This window comes from Trachypithecus francoisi, unplaced genomic scaffold (assembly GCF_009764315.1).
Source record: "Trachypithecus francoisi isolate TF-2019V2 unplaced genomic scaffold, Tfra_2.0 Lachesis_group4, whole genome shotgun sequence".
Classification (NCBI taxonomy): domain Eukaryota; kingdom Metazoa; phylum Chordata; class Mammalia; order Primates; family Cercopithecidae; genus Trachypithecus; species Trachypithecus francoisi.
In genome coordinates, this window is record NW_022681469.1 from 75,374,881 (window position 1) to 75,392,116 (window position 17,236).

The window sequence follows — 17,236 nt, forward strand, 5'->3', positions numbered from 1 at the left end:
ATTTGCTATCTACCATAGGTTTTGGTAAGTTGTGTTTCCATTTTCATTTGTTTCAAGAAATTTTTATATTTGCTTCTTAATTTCATCATTCATCCAATGTTCATTCAGGAGCATATTTTTAAATTTTCTTGTATTTGTACATTTTTTTTAAAGTTTCTCTTGTTACTGGTTTTTAGTTATATTCCACTGTGGTCTGAGAAGATAGGTGATGTGATTTCATTTTTTAAAAAATTGTTGAGACTTGTTTTGTGGCTTAACACATAGTCTACAAAGATTCACTTTTATTGCATGAATTTAGATTCATGAATTAAAATCTTTGTAATCTGCTAGCAGATCCTGTAAGAAGAATTTTTTCCCCTAAATTACTAGTACATTGGAAGTTTTATTTAGATATTACTATAGATTCATGAACTTCTTATACTATGTAAACCAATTATATCTTAGCTCCTGAAAATTCAGACTTCTAAATTTTATTTATTAATACTCTTCTTAGGAAAATACTTCATACATAATGAGAGAGAATGACTTCTGAGTTATAGCAACACAATGAACTTTGTAGCTTTAATTATACAGTCTCAGCAACAGGTTAGGTAATCAAGGAAACACCAAAGTTCACTGTTTAAGATTTCAAAGGATTATTTTCCCTTCTAGTAGTTATAAAATGTTTTATGAAATTATTTGGATGTACAAATAGTGAAACAAAGAATTAAAAAAATGGCAACTCTCATTCCTTTTCATGTCTCATATGAAGGACAATAATCCCTTTAATCTTAACAGAAGTCTCTAAAGTTCAGATTATAAAATTACATTCCCAATTATTAATGCTATGCATGGGGATTATCATTATCATCATTATCATCTTCTAGTGGAAACTATATCCAGAATCAAAATGGTGAAGAACTAGAAAAGAAAATGAAAAATTCAAAATTTAAAGAAAAAAGCCAACTTGTAGTGGACTAGCATCACAGCAAAGGTAAAGTTCTATTGCCTTTTTTTTTTTTTTTTTGAAACAGAGTCTTGCTCTTTCCCCCATATGGATGTATAGTGGCAGGATCATGGCTTACTTCAGTCTTGACCTCCCAGTTTCAAGCAGTCCCTCCACCTCAGCCTCCCAAGTAGCTAGACAAAAAGCACAGCACATGCCAGCACACCTGGCTAATTTTTGTATTTTTTGTAGAGACAAGGTCTCACTATTTCCTGTACTGGTCTTGAACTCCTGAACTCAAACAATTCTGGCCTTCCAAAGTGCTCGATTGTAGGCATGAGCCACTGCACCAGTACTCTATTGCTTTTTGAGAATCGCTTTGAGGAGAAAGAAAAGAAGTCCCTCCTAAACAGCTCCTGAAGTACATTTCTGTGCTATCACAGTTTGGTTATCTTTATGAACCCACTTTAGTGTCTCAGTGGATCCTCCAAAAGTATAACATGTTAATATTCAAAGAATTTAAATGGTGACTTTTGTAAACATAAAAAGAAAATATATCAAATATTTTATTCCACTTCCTAATTAAGTAGAGGACTAGTGAGATTATAAATATGGTTCAAAGTGCATTTTAGGAACTAGTTTCTTAAAGACAAGTTAATGAATTTTATGTTAGAATAATATAGCTAAGATACGTACAATCTAGTTAATGTTTTACATGACAATAAGCCATTATTTTTGGGATTATCCTTTTTAATAGTTGAAAATATTAGAATTTTCCAGGATAAAAATCTACAAATTAATAAAGAACTTCACTGTGCCTAGTGTCACAAGATCTTTGTGGTATTACTTTTCTGTCTGGTGATGTCTTTGCCCAAGTCTTGCTTAGGCCCGCTGGGCTTGTTCTGCCCACTCGGCCTGGCAGGCTGTGCTCGGCTTACGCTACTGGCCTGGATCCCATACCTGCCAAGGGCAAGTCAGGCATGGAGTGGCAAGGGGTGTGTGAGGGAGCATGGGGTTCAGCCACTGTGCAATCACACATGCCGGCTGCTGCAATGGGATGGGCAGTTAGAGGTGCTGGCACAGGCACTGGCTATCTGTGAGGCTGTGGCCAGACGAGGTGCACTGCAGGCAGCTTCCCCAGCTGGCACCGGGAAATGCAGTGGCACCTGGAAGCTTGGAGATACCAGGCACCACAGGATCCCAAAGAGGGAGTCACAACCCTGGCTCAGGGAGCTCTCAGGTCTGGGCTGCCTGAGAAGGCACAGCTCTTCTCTCCTTCTCTTTGACCTCAATGTGGCAAGTAAGGGGCATGTTTCAGCCCTGTGTTATAGCTCTTTTAGCTCTGCCATTCGGTAGGTCCCGAGTTCTTGTCCTGCAACCAGGAAGAATGAGGTACAGAGCCAAGTGGAGGATGAGCAAGATGAATGGGGAGCTTTATTGAGCAATAGAACAGCACACAGGAGACCTGCAGATGGTAGCTCCTTTCCACAGCCATGGTGTCCTGATGAGTGTTCAGCTCTTAGCAGAAAGGAGACCCTGGAGAGGGAAGCTCCTCCTAGCAGGCAGATCATCCCATTGTCTTCTTAGCTCTCAGCAGAGAGGCGGCCCTGGTGTGGATTGCTCCACTCTGCTATCGAGCTGGTAGTCTCAATGTCTCTGCAGGTTTCTGAAGCTCTCAGCAGAAAAGAGGCCCTAGAATGGGTAGCTCCTCTCTTCTACTGGTTATTGGGACATCTGCTGTCAGCAGAAAGAGTAGCTCTTTTCTGCAGCTGGTCATCCCATTATCTGCTGTGCTCTGGCTGAGCCTGGGGCTTTCATAGGCCTAATAGAGGGAAAGTGCATGCTGATTGGTCCATGGGCAGCCATGGGAGGACCCAGGAAAAACCATCATGAGTTTGTCCTCCAAATCAGCAGGACTGGCAGTCCTGTCCCCAGGCTTCAGGCCTTCTCTCAGAGATCTGCCCCCTTCTGCCCAGGTATCTGTCTGCCTCCCCCTGCTGTTCATGGCACATGGGCTTGGCCCTGATTTGCTCCAAGATGGGAGCAGGTGCCCACAGCAGGGAGAAGCCAAGCAGCAGGAGCAGGTACGTCTGAGCCTGCAGGGGCAGGGGGACCTTCTCAGCTCTACCGCCTCCCCCACAGAGTGTAGGGATACCTGGGTCTGCAGCCACAATATGGGCTGCTGCGGTGACCCTAGGGGAGTGGGTCTCCTGCCTGCTCCTGGTCCCCCAAAAGTGCAGGGAAGCTCCATTCTGCAGCCACAGCTTGGGCACCTGCAGCCCTTCCCAGGAAGGTGAGGCTCCTGCCTCTTCCATGGAGCCAGAGGCCCAGGTCTGCAGCTGCAATTTGAGCAGCTGCAGCCGCACCCGGGGAGCTCCCACCCCACCTCAGAAGGAGAAGGGCTTATGCTTGTGGCCATCTGGAGTGGCTGCTGCTATAACTAGAACCTTTAGTCAGTAGTAAACAGTGAATCAAATAAGTCCATTTCCCTGAATTATCCTTGTGTGGATCTGTTAAACACTGCCTTCATATGACATTGAAAGAATATGTTGCCCTACTTTTGACCTTATTTCCAAGCTTTGAAAAACTTTTCTTAACATTTGGGATCAAAATGTGATTTATGCTGCTCTTACCCAGGGGTGCTTATGGTAACACTCACATTTTCTTTGAAGGGAAAAGTCAATATGATAAAGTTGTCAGTTCTCCCCAAGGTAATCTTTAAAATCAGTCTGATTTCATTAAAACCATAACAAATATTTTCATATTACTTGGTAAATAAGCCCAAAACTAATTAGGAAGAGCAAAGTATCGAGAATGACTCAGACAAATTTGAAGAAAATGAACCATTTTAGGAGAATTGCCCTATGAAATGCAAAAACTAGTTATAGAGCTTTATTAGCTAAGACAATGTAACATTGATGCAAGGATAAACAAAAAGATAAATAGAACCTATAGGGAACCTACAAACATGATGATGCACATTTGAAAGCTTGACATATATAGCACTACTTAACTCTGGGGGAAAATGGACTCTAGTAAATGTTGTTTGGCCAGTTGTTTATATATTTGAAAAAAATAAAATTAGATTGCCTACACATACTATAATTTTAGAAAATTTCCAGGTGAATAACTACTTAAATATAGAAAATCAGAATGTTAATGCATTTTGAAGAAAATGTAGGCCCAAAGCAGTGGCTCACAGCTGTGATCCACTTTGGGAGGCCAAGGCAGGAGGATCACTTGAGACAGTTTGAGACCAACCTAGGCAACATAGTGAGACTGCATCCCCCACCTCCCAAAAAAGGGAAGAACATATAGAGTCTTTTTATAACCTTTGGGCAGAAAAGTACTTCTTAAACAAAACAGAAAACAATACCTATTTACAAATGTGGATATACTTTAAAAAATTATTTTCCTCTAAACCACCATGTTTCAAAGAAATACAAAAAGACCAGCTACAGATAGGGTGAAAGTATTTGCAATATGTTTTAGGAAATATTAATATACAAGATATATAAAGATATCTCATGTAAATTGATAAGAAAAGTCACTCAACCCGACAACAACAGTGTAACAAATGGGTAAAAGAAATGATTTGACAATTTGTGGAAGTAGACAGGTGACTTATAAACATATGAAAAAATGTTTACCCACACTAGTAATCAGGAAAATGCAATTAAAATCACATTGTGCTATCTTTTTACACCTATATGATTGGCAGTACTTAAAGGATCTGAGCATACCAAGTATTCTTGAGGGCGTGGAGATTTGTTAATGTCTAATAAAATTGAAAATGCTTATGTTCTCTTCTTTGACTCAGAAATTTTATTTCTGGGTATATATCCTGGAGAAACTCATTCATGTGCATAAGGATGCATGTATGAAATTGACTGTTACAGCAATATGGTATTATACTTAAAATGGAAAACAACACAATTGTGCAGCTGCAAAATAAATACATTTTGACATATTGATAAAAGATGATACTATATGGTTGTAAAAATAAATTCAGTAGAATTACAGTTATAGTCATGGTTAAATCTCAAATGTAATGCTGAATGAAGCAAACTAAGTTGCAGAAAGAGAGGTATACTTCATAATTTTTGAAAATAAATAAATGTATATAAATTATGCCTATTCATACATATATATAGATTCTGTTTCAAAAAATACATAGAAAAGTCACTTTATTCTTTTATTATTATTATTATTATACTTTAAGTTCTGGGGTACATGTGCAGAATGTACAGGTTTGTTACATAGGTATACATATGCCATGGTAGTTTGCTGTACCCGTCAACCTGTCATCTAATTAGTATGGTGATTACCTCTGTATAAGCAATGAAGGAATAAAACTAGAGAAAAATAATAAATGGACTTCATCTTTTCTGTAATGTGTTTCTTTAGAAAAAATATGATTCGGGCCGGCCGTGGTGGCTCACACCTGTAATCCCAGCATTTTGGGAGGCCAAGGCGGGAAGATCACGAGGTCAGGAGTTCAAGACCAGCCTGACCAACATGATGAAACCCTGTCTCTACTAAAAATAGAAAAAACATTAGCCAGGCTTGGTGGTGCACGCCTGTAATCCCAGCTACTCAGGAGGCTGAGGCAGGAGACTCTTGGACCCGGGAGTCAGAGGTTGTAGTGAGCCAAGATCATGCCACTGCACTCCAGTCTAGGTGACAGAGAGAGACACTGTCTCAAAACATAAACAAAAACAAAAAAGAAAAAATATGACTCAAATATAGCACAATGCTAAGATTTTATAAAGGTGGGTATTGGGTACATGAAAGTTTATTATCTATTTCACTACGTTTCTCATTTTTGAAGTATTTCATTATGAAGAATAAAAGTGATATATACAAAATATATATGAAAATGTAAAAGTATTATACAGTAAACAGTATCAATACATACACTGCTCATAAACATAAGTATGAACACACACACAAACACTTATATGTATATGTAAGTATACACATGCACATGAATGAGCATTACATATTTGAAGTGTACACCTTGAATGGGAAGGATTCCCTGTAATTCCTGGTTAAGTTTTTCCTTAGGGAAGATAGATGTGTTGTGAGACTAGGTATTAGGACCAAAGCATATTTCAGCTGGGTCTCTTATGTTTTATGTACAGCTATTGAGGACAAAAATGATATAAATATGTAAATATGTCATGTGCAGTTATCACTTTTTGTGATAGGAATATGGATGTTTGGTAAACCAAATGTCTCCATTTAGTATAACTTGTTTCTATCCTTTAAAACAGTCTCTATTTTTATTTTTTGATTTATATTTTGATTCAGGGGGTACATGTGCAGGTTTATTACCTGGGTATATTGTGTGAGGCTGAGGGTTGGGGTGTGAATGATCCTGTCACCCAGGTACCAGGCATAGTACCCAATATTTAGTTTTTCAGCCCTTGCTTCTCTCTCTTCCTTTCCCCTCTAGTAGTCCCCAGTTTCTATTGTTGCCTTCTTTACGTCCATGAGTTCCTAATGTTTAGCTTGCACTTATAAGTGAGAATGTGCAGTATTTGGTTTTCTGTTCCTGTGTTAGTTTGCGTAGGATAATGGCCTCCAAATTCATCCATGTTGCTGTAAAGGGTGTGATTTCATTCTTTTTTTATGGCTACATAGTATTCCATAGTGTATATCTACCACAGTTTCTTTATCTCATCCACCATTTGTAGATATCTAGGTTGATTCCATGTCTTTGCTGTTGTGAACAGTGCTGCAGTGAACATGCATGTATCACTTTGGTAGAAAGGTTTGTTTTCTTTTGAATATATACCCAGTAATAGGATTGCTGGATCACATGGTAGTTCTGTTTTAAGTTCTTTGAGAAATCTTTAAACTGCTTTCCACAGTGGCTGAACTAATTTATATTCCTACCAATAGTCGATAAGCATTCCCTTTTCTCCACATTCTCCCCAGCATCTGTTTTTTTTTTTTTTTTTTTTTTTAAACTTTTTAGTAATAGCCATTCTGAATGGTGTGAGATGGTAACTCACTGTGGTTTTGATTTGCATTTCGCTGATGATTAGTGAAGTGGAACATTTTTTTTATGTTTGTTGGCCATTTGTATGTCTTCTTTTGAGAAATGTCTGTTCGTGTCTTTTGCCCAGTTTTTAATGGAAATAGTCTTTTTAAAACATTAAGTGTTTGACTAAGATCTGGAGCTTCTGTAGTCATCCCTGAGAATTCACAGGTGATTCTTTGTAAGACCTCAATGGATACCAAAATCTGTGGATGCTCAAGTCTCTTATAGTATAGAATAGAGATAGTATTTACACATAACCTCTGCACATCCTTTCAAATAGTTTAAATCGTCTCTGGATTACTCATATGTAATACAATGCAAATGCTGTATAGTTAAGTTTTTAAATTTGTACTTTTTATTGTACTACTTTTTTATTTTTTCAAAATATTTTATATCCACAATTTGTTGAATCCACAGATGTGGAACCCACTGATAACAGAAAGCAGGACTGACTGTATGTAAAATATAGATTTTAGATCAAAAAGAGTATCTTAAAAATCACATATTTTGCCAACTGATTTGTTGGAAATGATTATTACATAAATTAATTATGGGTAATTTTTTTCCTCTTTCTAAAGAATACAAGTCAATGACCAGATTGTAGAAGTGGATGGAATCAGCTTGGTGGGTGTGACACAGAATTTTGCAGCAACAGTTCTCAGAAACACCAAGGGCAATGTCAGGTAAATATGTGTCTTCTAATATACACCGTGTTGTTACTTTAGTTAAATTTTAATTTTCTATACTTTAACCTGCAAATAAATGTAATTACAATGACAATTTTACCTGAATAGTAAAACTTTGCTTTTAGTTTTAAATATTTTCACCTTTATTATAATTAGTTCATGAAAATGGAATTTAAAATTACAAATCATAGTATTTTAGAAAGATATGAAGACAAGTGCAAGTGCTTGTCTTCATATCTTTCTAAAATACTATGTTTTCCAGGAAGATATAATTTCTAGTTATAACCTCAATAAATATGAATTAGGTCCCAAATCTTTTTAAGGAACACAGTTATACAATACTTGAAATGATTATACATATGGTCAATGTTGTATGTTTTTTAGACAATCAGGTTGAATAAAGGTAAGTATATTTTTTAAATGTATATATTATTTTAAGGAATCAGCCATGACCAATGTTTGATGAATTATAACGTTTCAACTTAATGCACTTAGGGTGCTTTTTTTTTTTTTTTGGACCTTGAAATGTATATTCAACCTTGGGATTGTGAATATTGTATATTGGAAAACGTAAGAAAGCAGTTTAGAGCTAATTGAAGTCAAGGTTTGAAATCAGGTATTTTTTTGCTTATACGTTACTTACTTAAGTATTGCTTATATCATACACTTTTCCATACATCTTGTGGAAGAAACATTAAGGAAACATTATTTAGTATGTGTAATGATGAAAATGGTTGGGTGTTCTCATTATCAAAATGAAACTGCTAAATACTCTGAAAACATTAACGAGTTAACATTGCTATATAGACAGTAACATTAGGATATTATTGCAGTATGTCTTATTTTGCTGAAGCATGAATTTAAGTTTTAGACATTAGGCTTTTTCAACTGTAAATCATCTTCTAATGCTAAAGGGATGCCTTAAGGAATATTACCTAAACTACTTCTGTGGGTGCTATGTTGATGTTTCTAGAATATCCACAGTCCTGAGAAAAGTGTGTAAAATAATTACAAAACTGCGTGGTGCTCTCTGAGTTGTGTGGGTGGGCCCATTCAGTAAATGTGATTGTTATTTTGAAGATCACTATGTGTTCTTAAGAGCACTTTCCCATGTCAATATAGAACTTGGTTTTGAAGCTATCCATTAGACTTTAAAGTAAATTTTAAAATGAAATAGGTAAGATATACATTCAACTCATAAGAACATTTCTCAGTTGGAAAAGAATTTGTAGTTACATGAAACCATAGCCATCCCTTTTTTCCCCTCTGTTGACTGCATAATCTTGTGTTATTATTTTCTCCTTGTACAGATTTCAGAAGTCTTCAAATGTCTTCTTAACTGGTCTGTCTGATTTCACGTTCTCGCTTCCTCAGTCTGCTTTGTTCACCATTACCCTCACGGAAGGACATAATTATAGTTTTCAAATACATGAAAGGCTATCATGGAAAAAGAAATTGACCTTGTTCTGCTTAACTCTAGTACAGATTGAGTATCCCTTATGTTAAATGCTTGGAACCAGAAATGTTTCCAATTTCAGATTTTTTTTTTTGGCATATTAAAGTATCTGCAACATGTACTTAATAGCTGAGCATCCCTAATGTGAAAATTCAAAATCTGAAATGCTCCAATGAGTACTTCCTTTGAGTGTCATGTCAGTGCTCAAAAAGTTTTGAGTGTTCTGAACATTTTGGATTTCAGATATTTTGACGTGGGATGCTCAACCTGTATAAACTTCCACGTGCAGGGTTTTTTTTTTTGTTTGTTTGTTTTGATTTTTGTTGTTGCTGTTTTTTGAGACAGTCTTGCTCTGTTACCCAGGCTGGAGTGCACTGGTGCAATCTTGACTCACTGCAGTCTCTGCCTCCTGGGTTCAAGCAATTCTCCTGCCTCAGCCTCCCAAGTAACTGGATTACAGGCATCCGCCACCACGCCTAGCTAATTTTTGTATTTTTAGTAGAGACGGGGTTTTGCCCTATTGGCCAGGCTGCTCTTGAACTCCTGACCTCAGGTAATCCACCCGCCTCAGCCTCCCAAAGTGCTAGGATCACAGGTGTGAGCCACGGCACCCCAGCCCCATGTGCAGGTTTTTGTGTGGACGTAAGTTTTCTATTCTACTGGGTAAATACCAAGCATGGAGCATAATTGCTATATCATGTGGTAAGTGTATGTTTAGTTTTGTAAGAAACCACCAACCTATCTTCAAACTGGCTGTACCATCTTGTATTCCCATCAGTAATGAGTGAGAGTTCCTATTGCTCCACATCCTTGCCAGCATTTGTTGTCAGTGTTTTGGATTTTGACTATTCAAATAGATGTATGGTGGACTCTGATTGCTTTAATTTCCAATTACCTTCATTGTCTATTAATATTTGCAATCGGTAATGAAAAGTTTCATGTTCATATGATTTGTAATCCTTTATAGTATTTTCTTTTTTACTCCCTCTTTTGGATTTTTTCTCTTATAATTGGGTTTTTGTAATTTTTATCAGGCTGTAACTAGATCTGTGTTTATTTGGTTTTGTGAAATTCTGCTTGGGATTCAGTCTGAAGACTTGGGTTTGGGAAATTTTCTATTATGCTTTGGTTATTTGCTTTATTTCTTTTCCATTGTCTTTGGCCTCTCTTCTCAAACCAGTATTGAGTGGGGCTTAGATTTTCTGGGCATATTCTCTAGAATCTTATTTTCTCTCAGGATCTCCATCTGTTTGAATTTTTGCTAGTATGCTATAAGAGTTTCTTAAATTTTCTCTTCCAGATTACCATGGTTTTTTTCAGGCATGGCCTATTTTAACTGTTCTATGCTTTATTCTCAGTTTTCTGTTTTTACTTCTAACTCCATTCTCTCTGCCCAGAGCTTAAGAATAGTATATTCAGCTTCCTACTTGACTTCTTCATATGACATTCTAAAAGGCAAATCAAATTTAATATACTCCAAGTATTATTCTTTATTTGTGCCATTCCCTGTCTTCTGCCCCTCTTCTCTGCTTTGCTCCCTCCCCCCAAAAAAACTCTGTATCACATGACATACAATCGGCTGCTTCCACCTTATCAGGTCTCAGTTCAAATATCAGTTCTTCAGTGAATGAACTTTTCTTATATTTATGTTGTCCAAACTCCTATTCACTCTATCTCAATTACCATGTTTTCTCCGTAGCATTCATTTACTGATCCTCTTCTGATCCTCTCCTCCTGGTTATTGAGTCTCTTTTGGGTTTTCTACTGTATTGATTCCTGTCTAGTCTGTATGATAATTTGAATATGAAAGTAATGATCTGTGACTTTTGAGGCTAAGTTATAAAAGGCACTGTGGCTTTCACCCTGCTCTTTCAGATCACCAGTTTTAGGGAAATGTAGGTGCCATATCAAGAATGCTTTCAACTACCCTTTTGAAGATGCCCACACAGGGAAGACGTTGAGCCTGCCAGCAGCCAGCACTAACTTAACCAGCCATGTGGGGAGGCACCTTTGAAGATCTTCCAGCCTTAGTGAAGCATTCAGATGTCTGCAGCTTCAGCTAACAACTGATTGAATTTTGTGAGAATCACCAAGCCACAATTGAACAGACAAGCCTCCCTTGAATTCTTGACTCACAGAAACTATGGAAGATAATAAGTGTTTATAAGTTTTGGGGTAATTTGTATCAGCATCTACAACTTACACATATTTTGGTACCTGAACATGGGCTGCAGTTTAACAAAAACTGAAAATGTGGGAGTAGCTTTGGGACTGGACTGTTAGTGAGACTGGAAGGACTATGAGGAGAGTATTAGTAAAAGCCAAAGGGATCTTACAGTGATCGTTGGGAGAAAACTGATGGCCTGTGAGGAGGAGGCTGGTGAGGGCTTAAAGAAGAAAACTATAAATGTTATTGAAAATTGGGCTGGGCGCAGTGGCTCACACCTGGAATTCCAGCATTTTGGGAAGCTGAGGCAGGTGGATCATCTGAGGTCGGGAGTTCGAGACCAGCCTGGCCAACATGGTAAAACCCCATCTCTACTAAAAATACACAAAATTAGCCAGGCGTGGTGGCACATGCCTATAATCCCAGCTACTTGGGAGGCTGAGGCAGGAGAGTCACTGGAACCTGGTAGTCAGAGGTTGCAGTGAGCCGAGATCACGCCATTGCACTCCAGCCTGAGCAACAAAAATGAAGCTCCATTTCAAAAAAAAAAAAAAAGAAAATTTGAAGAAGAAAGATGATCTTCATTTTGTAATGACAGAAGATTTAACAAAACTTACTTCTAGTAATATGGAAAGTAGAATAGTCACTGGGACATTTAATTCATAAGATTTTAAGCCATTGTTGAAAGTGTCACTAGCTGCTTCTTGCTGTATATAACTAAAATTTTTGAGAAGATAGATAAACTAAAGGAAGAATTGTTAAAAATAAAACAAATTAAACAAACTGGAAAACTTAGGCAAACTGGATAAATTTCTGGATACATATATGTAGCCAGATTGAATCAGGAAGAAATAGAAAACTAGAACAGAGCAATAATAAGTAACAAGATTGTATCAGTAATAAAAATTCTCCCAAAAAAGCAAAGTCCAGGACCGGATGGCTTAAATGCCAAATTCTAGCAAACTTTCAAACAAGAACTAACACCAGTTCTCCTCAAACTATTCCAAAAAATTGAAGCAGAGGGACTTCTCCCTGATTCTTTCTATAAGGCAAGCATTACCCTGATACCAAAAGAAGGTAAGGACACAACCAAAAAGAAAACTGCAGGCCAATATTCCCAGTGAACACACAGGCAAAATCCTCAGCGAAATACTAGCAAACCAAGTCCAACAGTACATCAAAAAGATAATACACCATGATTAAGTGGGATTTATCCTAGGGATACAAGAATGGCTCAACATATGCAAATCAATAACATGTGCTACATCACATCAACAGAATGAAGGACAAAAACTATATGATCATCTCAGTCGATGCAGAAAAAGCATTTGATAAAATTCGGTATCCCTTCGTGACAAAAACCCTCAACAAACCATACATAGAAGGAACAAACCTGTATTAGTCCATTTTCATGCTGCTGATAAAGACATACCTGAGACTGGGCATTTTACAAAAGAAAGAGATCTAGTCAACTTATAGTTCCATGTGGCTGGGGAGGCCTCACAATCATGGTGGAAGGCAAGGAGGAGCAAGTCACATCTTACATGGATGACAGCAGGCAAAGAGAGAGAGCTTGTGTAGGGAAACTCCCATTTTTAAAACCATCATATCTCGTGAAACCCATTCACTATCACAAGAACAGCACGGGAAAGACCTGTCCCCATAATTCTATAACTTCCTACCAGGTTCCTCCCATGACATGTGGGAATTGTAGGAGTAACAATTGAAGATGAGATTTGGTTGGGGACACAGCCAAATCATATCAATACCTCAATATAATAAAGGCCACATATGACAAACTGACAGCTAACATTGTATTGAGTGGGGAAAAGCTGAAAGCCTTTTCTCTAAGAGCTGAAACAAGACAAGAATGCCTACTTTCACTATTCCTATTCAACATAGTACTGGAAGTCCTAGCCAGTGTAATCAGGCAAGAGAAAGAAATAAAAGGTGTCTGAATCAGAAAAGAGGATGTCAAATAGTCCCTCTTTTCAGATGATGTGATCTTATGTCTAGAAAAATTTGAAGACTCCACCAAAAAACTCTTAGATCTGATAAAACAAATTCAGTAAAGTCAGTCACAGGTTACAAAATCAGCATACAAAAAATAAGTGGTGTTTCTGTACAAAAATAATGAACTAGCTGAGAAAGAACACAAGAAGGCAACCACATTTACAATAGTTAAAAAAAAAAAAATACCTCGGAATAAATGTAACCAAGGAGATGAAAGACCTCCACAAGGAAAACTACAAACACTGATGAAAGAAATTGAAGGGGACACAACAAAACAAAGCACCCATGCTCATGGATCAGAATAATTAACATTGTTAAAATGACCACATTCCCCAGAGCAGTCTGCTGATTCAGTATAATCCCTGTCAAAATATCGATGTCATTTTTCACAGAAATAGAAAAAAAAAATCCTAATAGGATCTATTGGTAAGAAACTAAATAGGGCTCAAATACCAAAGTGATTCTGTGCAAAAAGAACAAAGTTGGAGGCATCACATTACCTGACTTCAAAATGTATCACAAGGCTGTAGTAACCAGAACAGTAAGATATTGGTATAAAAACAGAAACATAGATCAATAAAACAGAATGGAGGACCCAGAAACAAATTCACACCTTTATGGCGAACTGATTTTTGACAAAGACACCAAGAACATACGTTGGGGAAAGGGCACCCTCTTCAATAAACCGTGCTAGGAAAGTTGCTTATCTATTTGTAGGAGAATGAAACTGGACCCTTATCCCTCACTATATATAAAAATCAACTCAATATGGATTAAAGACTGAAATGTAAGCCCCACATCGGCAAAACAACTAGAAGGAAGCTTAGAGGAAACACTTCAGGACATTGGCGTAGGCAAATACTTTATGGCTAAGACCTCAGAAGCACAGGCAATAAAAAAAAAAATAGATAAACGGGACTATATTAATCTAAAAGACTTCTGCACAGCAAAGGAAACAACAGAGTGAGGAGACGGCCTGTTGAATGGGAGAAAATATTTATAAACTATTTATTCAATAAGATTCTAATATCTAGACCATTAAAGGAACTCAAACAATGCAACAGTAAAAAAATAATAATAATAATCTCATTAAAAAGTGGCCAAAGGATATCAATAGACATTTCTCAAAATAAGACCTAGAAATGGCTGATATATGCGAAGAGGCTCAACATCACTAATCAGGGAAATGCAAAATAAAACTATAATAAGATATCCACTTACCCCAATTAGAATGGCTCTTATTAAAGAGACAAAAGGTAACAGGTGCTGAGAAGGATGTGGAGAAAAAGGAACTCTTACACACCACTGCTGGGGATATAAGTTAATATAGTCATTAGGGAAAATAGTAAGGAGTTTTCTCAAAAAACTAAAAATAGAACTACCAAATGATCCAGGAGTCCTGCTACTAAGTATTTATTTAAAGAAAAGAAATCAGTATATCGAAGAGATGGCAGCATCGCAGTGTTTATTGCAGCACTATTCACAATAGCAGTGATATGGAATCAACCTACCTAAGTGTCCATCAAAGGATGAATGGATTTTTTTAAATGGTATATTTACACAGTGAAATACTATTTTGCCATAAAAAAGGGAGAAATCATGTCATTTGTAACAACATGGATGGGAACTGGAGGTCATTATGTTAACTGAAATAAGCCAGACATAGAAAGACAACTATGACATGTTCTCAGTCCTATATGGGAGCTAAAAATGTTGATCTTGTGGAGATAGAGAGTAAAATGGTAGTTACCAGAGGCTGGGAAGAGTGTAGGGGTGTGGGTGGGCGGATGAAGAGAGGTTAGTTAAAATGTGCAAAAATACAGTTCCCTAGAAGGAATAAATTTTAATGTTCAGTAGCAGAATAGGGTGGTCGTAGTTAATAACAACCTATGTATATTACAAAATAGCTAGAACGGAGCACTTGAAATGTTCCCAGCACATAGAAATGATAAATAGTAGACGGAATGAACACTCCAAATACCCTGATTTGTTCATTACACAGTATAGCATGTAAGAAAATGTCACTTTTACCCATAAATATGTACAAATGTTTATACCAATAAAAAATTAAAAAAATTAGTACAAGTTATCCTTAAACTAAATGTAGCTCTGATCCCACATTCAAAAGCCTTAAAAGCAAGCCTCAAAAAGATTTGTTTTTTAGTATCTTAACTGTCCCAGAGGAATACTCAAGAATACTTATTGTATTACAAAAAATATCTTTATATCTGGCATGCAATCAACAATTTCTGGGCATGCAAAGCTTGAGGAAAATATGAGCCACAGTCAGTGGAGAAATTAACTGAAACAGATCCAGCAATGTTAGAAATAAAAGCAGTAGATGAAAGCATTAAAATAGTTATTATAATTAGATTTCAGAAATACAATAAGGTAGCAAAAGGGCTGAGTGTGATAAGTAGATACACAAAAGATAAAAAGAAGGTCCCACTCCAACTTCTAAAATGAAACGTGTGTGTTATGAAATGTACATTGGATGGGATAACAGATTCAAATATGCAGAATAAAAAAATTAGTTAATTTTAAGACATACTACAATAGAAAGTATCAGAATTTAAACACAGAAATAAAAGACAGGAAAGGATGAACAGAACTTCAAGAGGCTGTGGCATAATTACAAGCTACTAATATACACTTTTGGAATCTCAAAGGATTGGGATGAGAGAGGTGCTAGAAAAGATAACTGAAGAGATAATGGCTGAAAATTTTCCAAATTTGATTAAATTTTTAAGATTTATAATATCACAGATCCAAGACATTCAAGAAATCCCAAACAGAAGGAATATGATGAAAACTACATGAAGAGACATCATAATCAAACTACTTGAAATCAGTAGTAAAGAAGAAAATTATAAAAGCCTTCTGAGAAGAAAGACATATTGTGTACAGTGAATCAAAGATAAGAATAGAGTAGACATTGCAGTAGAAATAATACATCACCAAGGAAAGTGAGTAATAATTTAAAAGTTTTGAAAGAAAAATTGGAATTTTATACTCAAGAAAATAGCTTTCAAAATTGAAGATGAAATGAAGATTTTCTTCTATACAGAAGCTAAAAGAATTCATTACCTGGAGGATGCTATTACAAGAAATGTTAAGGGAAGTCTTTAATAATGTAAATAATATAAAATGAAATTCTAGGCCTGCACAAGGAAATGAGGAGAAATAGAAATTACGTGGGTAAATATAAGCTACTTCATTTTTTAAAAAATTATTTAAAGGATTATTAACTTTTTAAAACAAAGGACATGACTGTGTTGTTTGAGATTTATAACACTGAGAAGTAAAATTTAGAACAATAGTATGTTGGCTTTTATGACAATATGGAAGTACACTTTTGTAAGGCGATTATGCTGTGCATGATGTAGTATTATACTACTTGGAGACAGACTGAAATAAATTGAAGAGGTATGCTATAAGACATAACCAAACACTGAAGAAACCCCAGCAAAGAGTTATACCAGTAAAGAGTTATACAAAAAGGATAAAACATAATTATAAAAGTACTTAATGCAAAAAATAAAGAAAAAGAATATAGGGGAACAAGAAGTGATGTATAGAAAACTAACAGCACAATGATAGCTTTAAACCCAAACTTATCAGGAATTATCTTAAATGTAAATGGTCTAATGACCAATTTAAAGGCAGAGATTGTCATATTACATTTTTAGAAAGTAACTCTCAAATAGGTTAAAAGTACAGAATAGAAAAAAAATGATCATGCTAGCATTAATCAAAAGAGCACTAGTGTGGTTATATTGATATTAGACAAAATGAATGTTAAAAGTCAGTTTTGAAAAGATAAAGTTGGTAAATCTTTAATCAGACTTGTTTGATATAAAAAGAACAAAAACACAAGTTAGAATGAGAAGGTATACTTACATATTCCACAGATATTTTAAGGATTAACTCATATTATGAA

The 17,236-nt window shown here is 36.3% G+C and overlaps 1 protein-coding gene across 4 annotated transcripts in view; it reads left to right on the top strand.

Moving 5' to 3' along the window:
• PPP1R9A (protein phosphatase 1 regulatory subunit 9A) overlaps positions 1-17,236 on the top strand; it is a 408,553-nt gene that overhangs the window by 259,491 nt on the left and 131,826 nt on the right. For all 4 annotated transcript variants that reach the window (XM_033192833.1, XM_033192830.1, XM_033192831.1 and 1 more), the window contains exon 5: positions 7,553-7,657. In XM_033192833.1, coding sequence (XP_033048724.1) covers positions 7,553-7,657 — 105 coding nt within the window. The remainder of the gene's footprint in view (positions 1-7,552; positions 7,658-17,236) is intronic.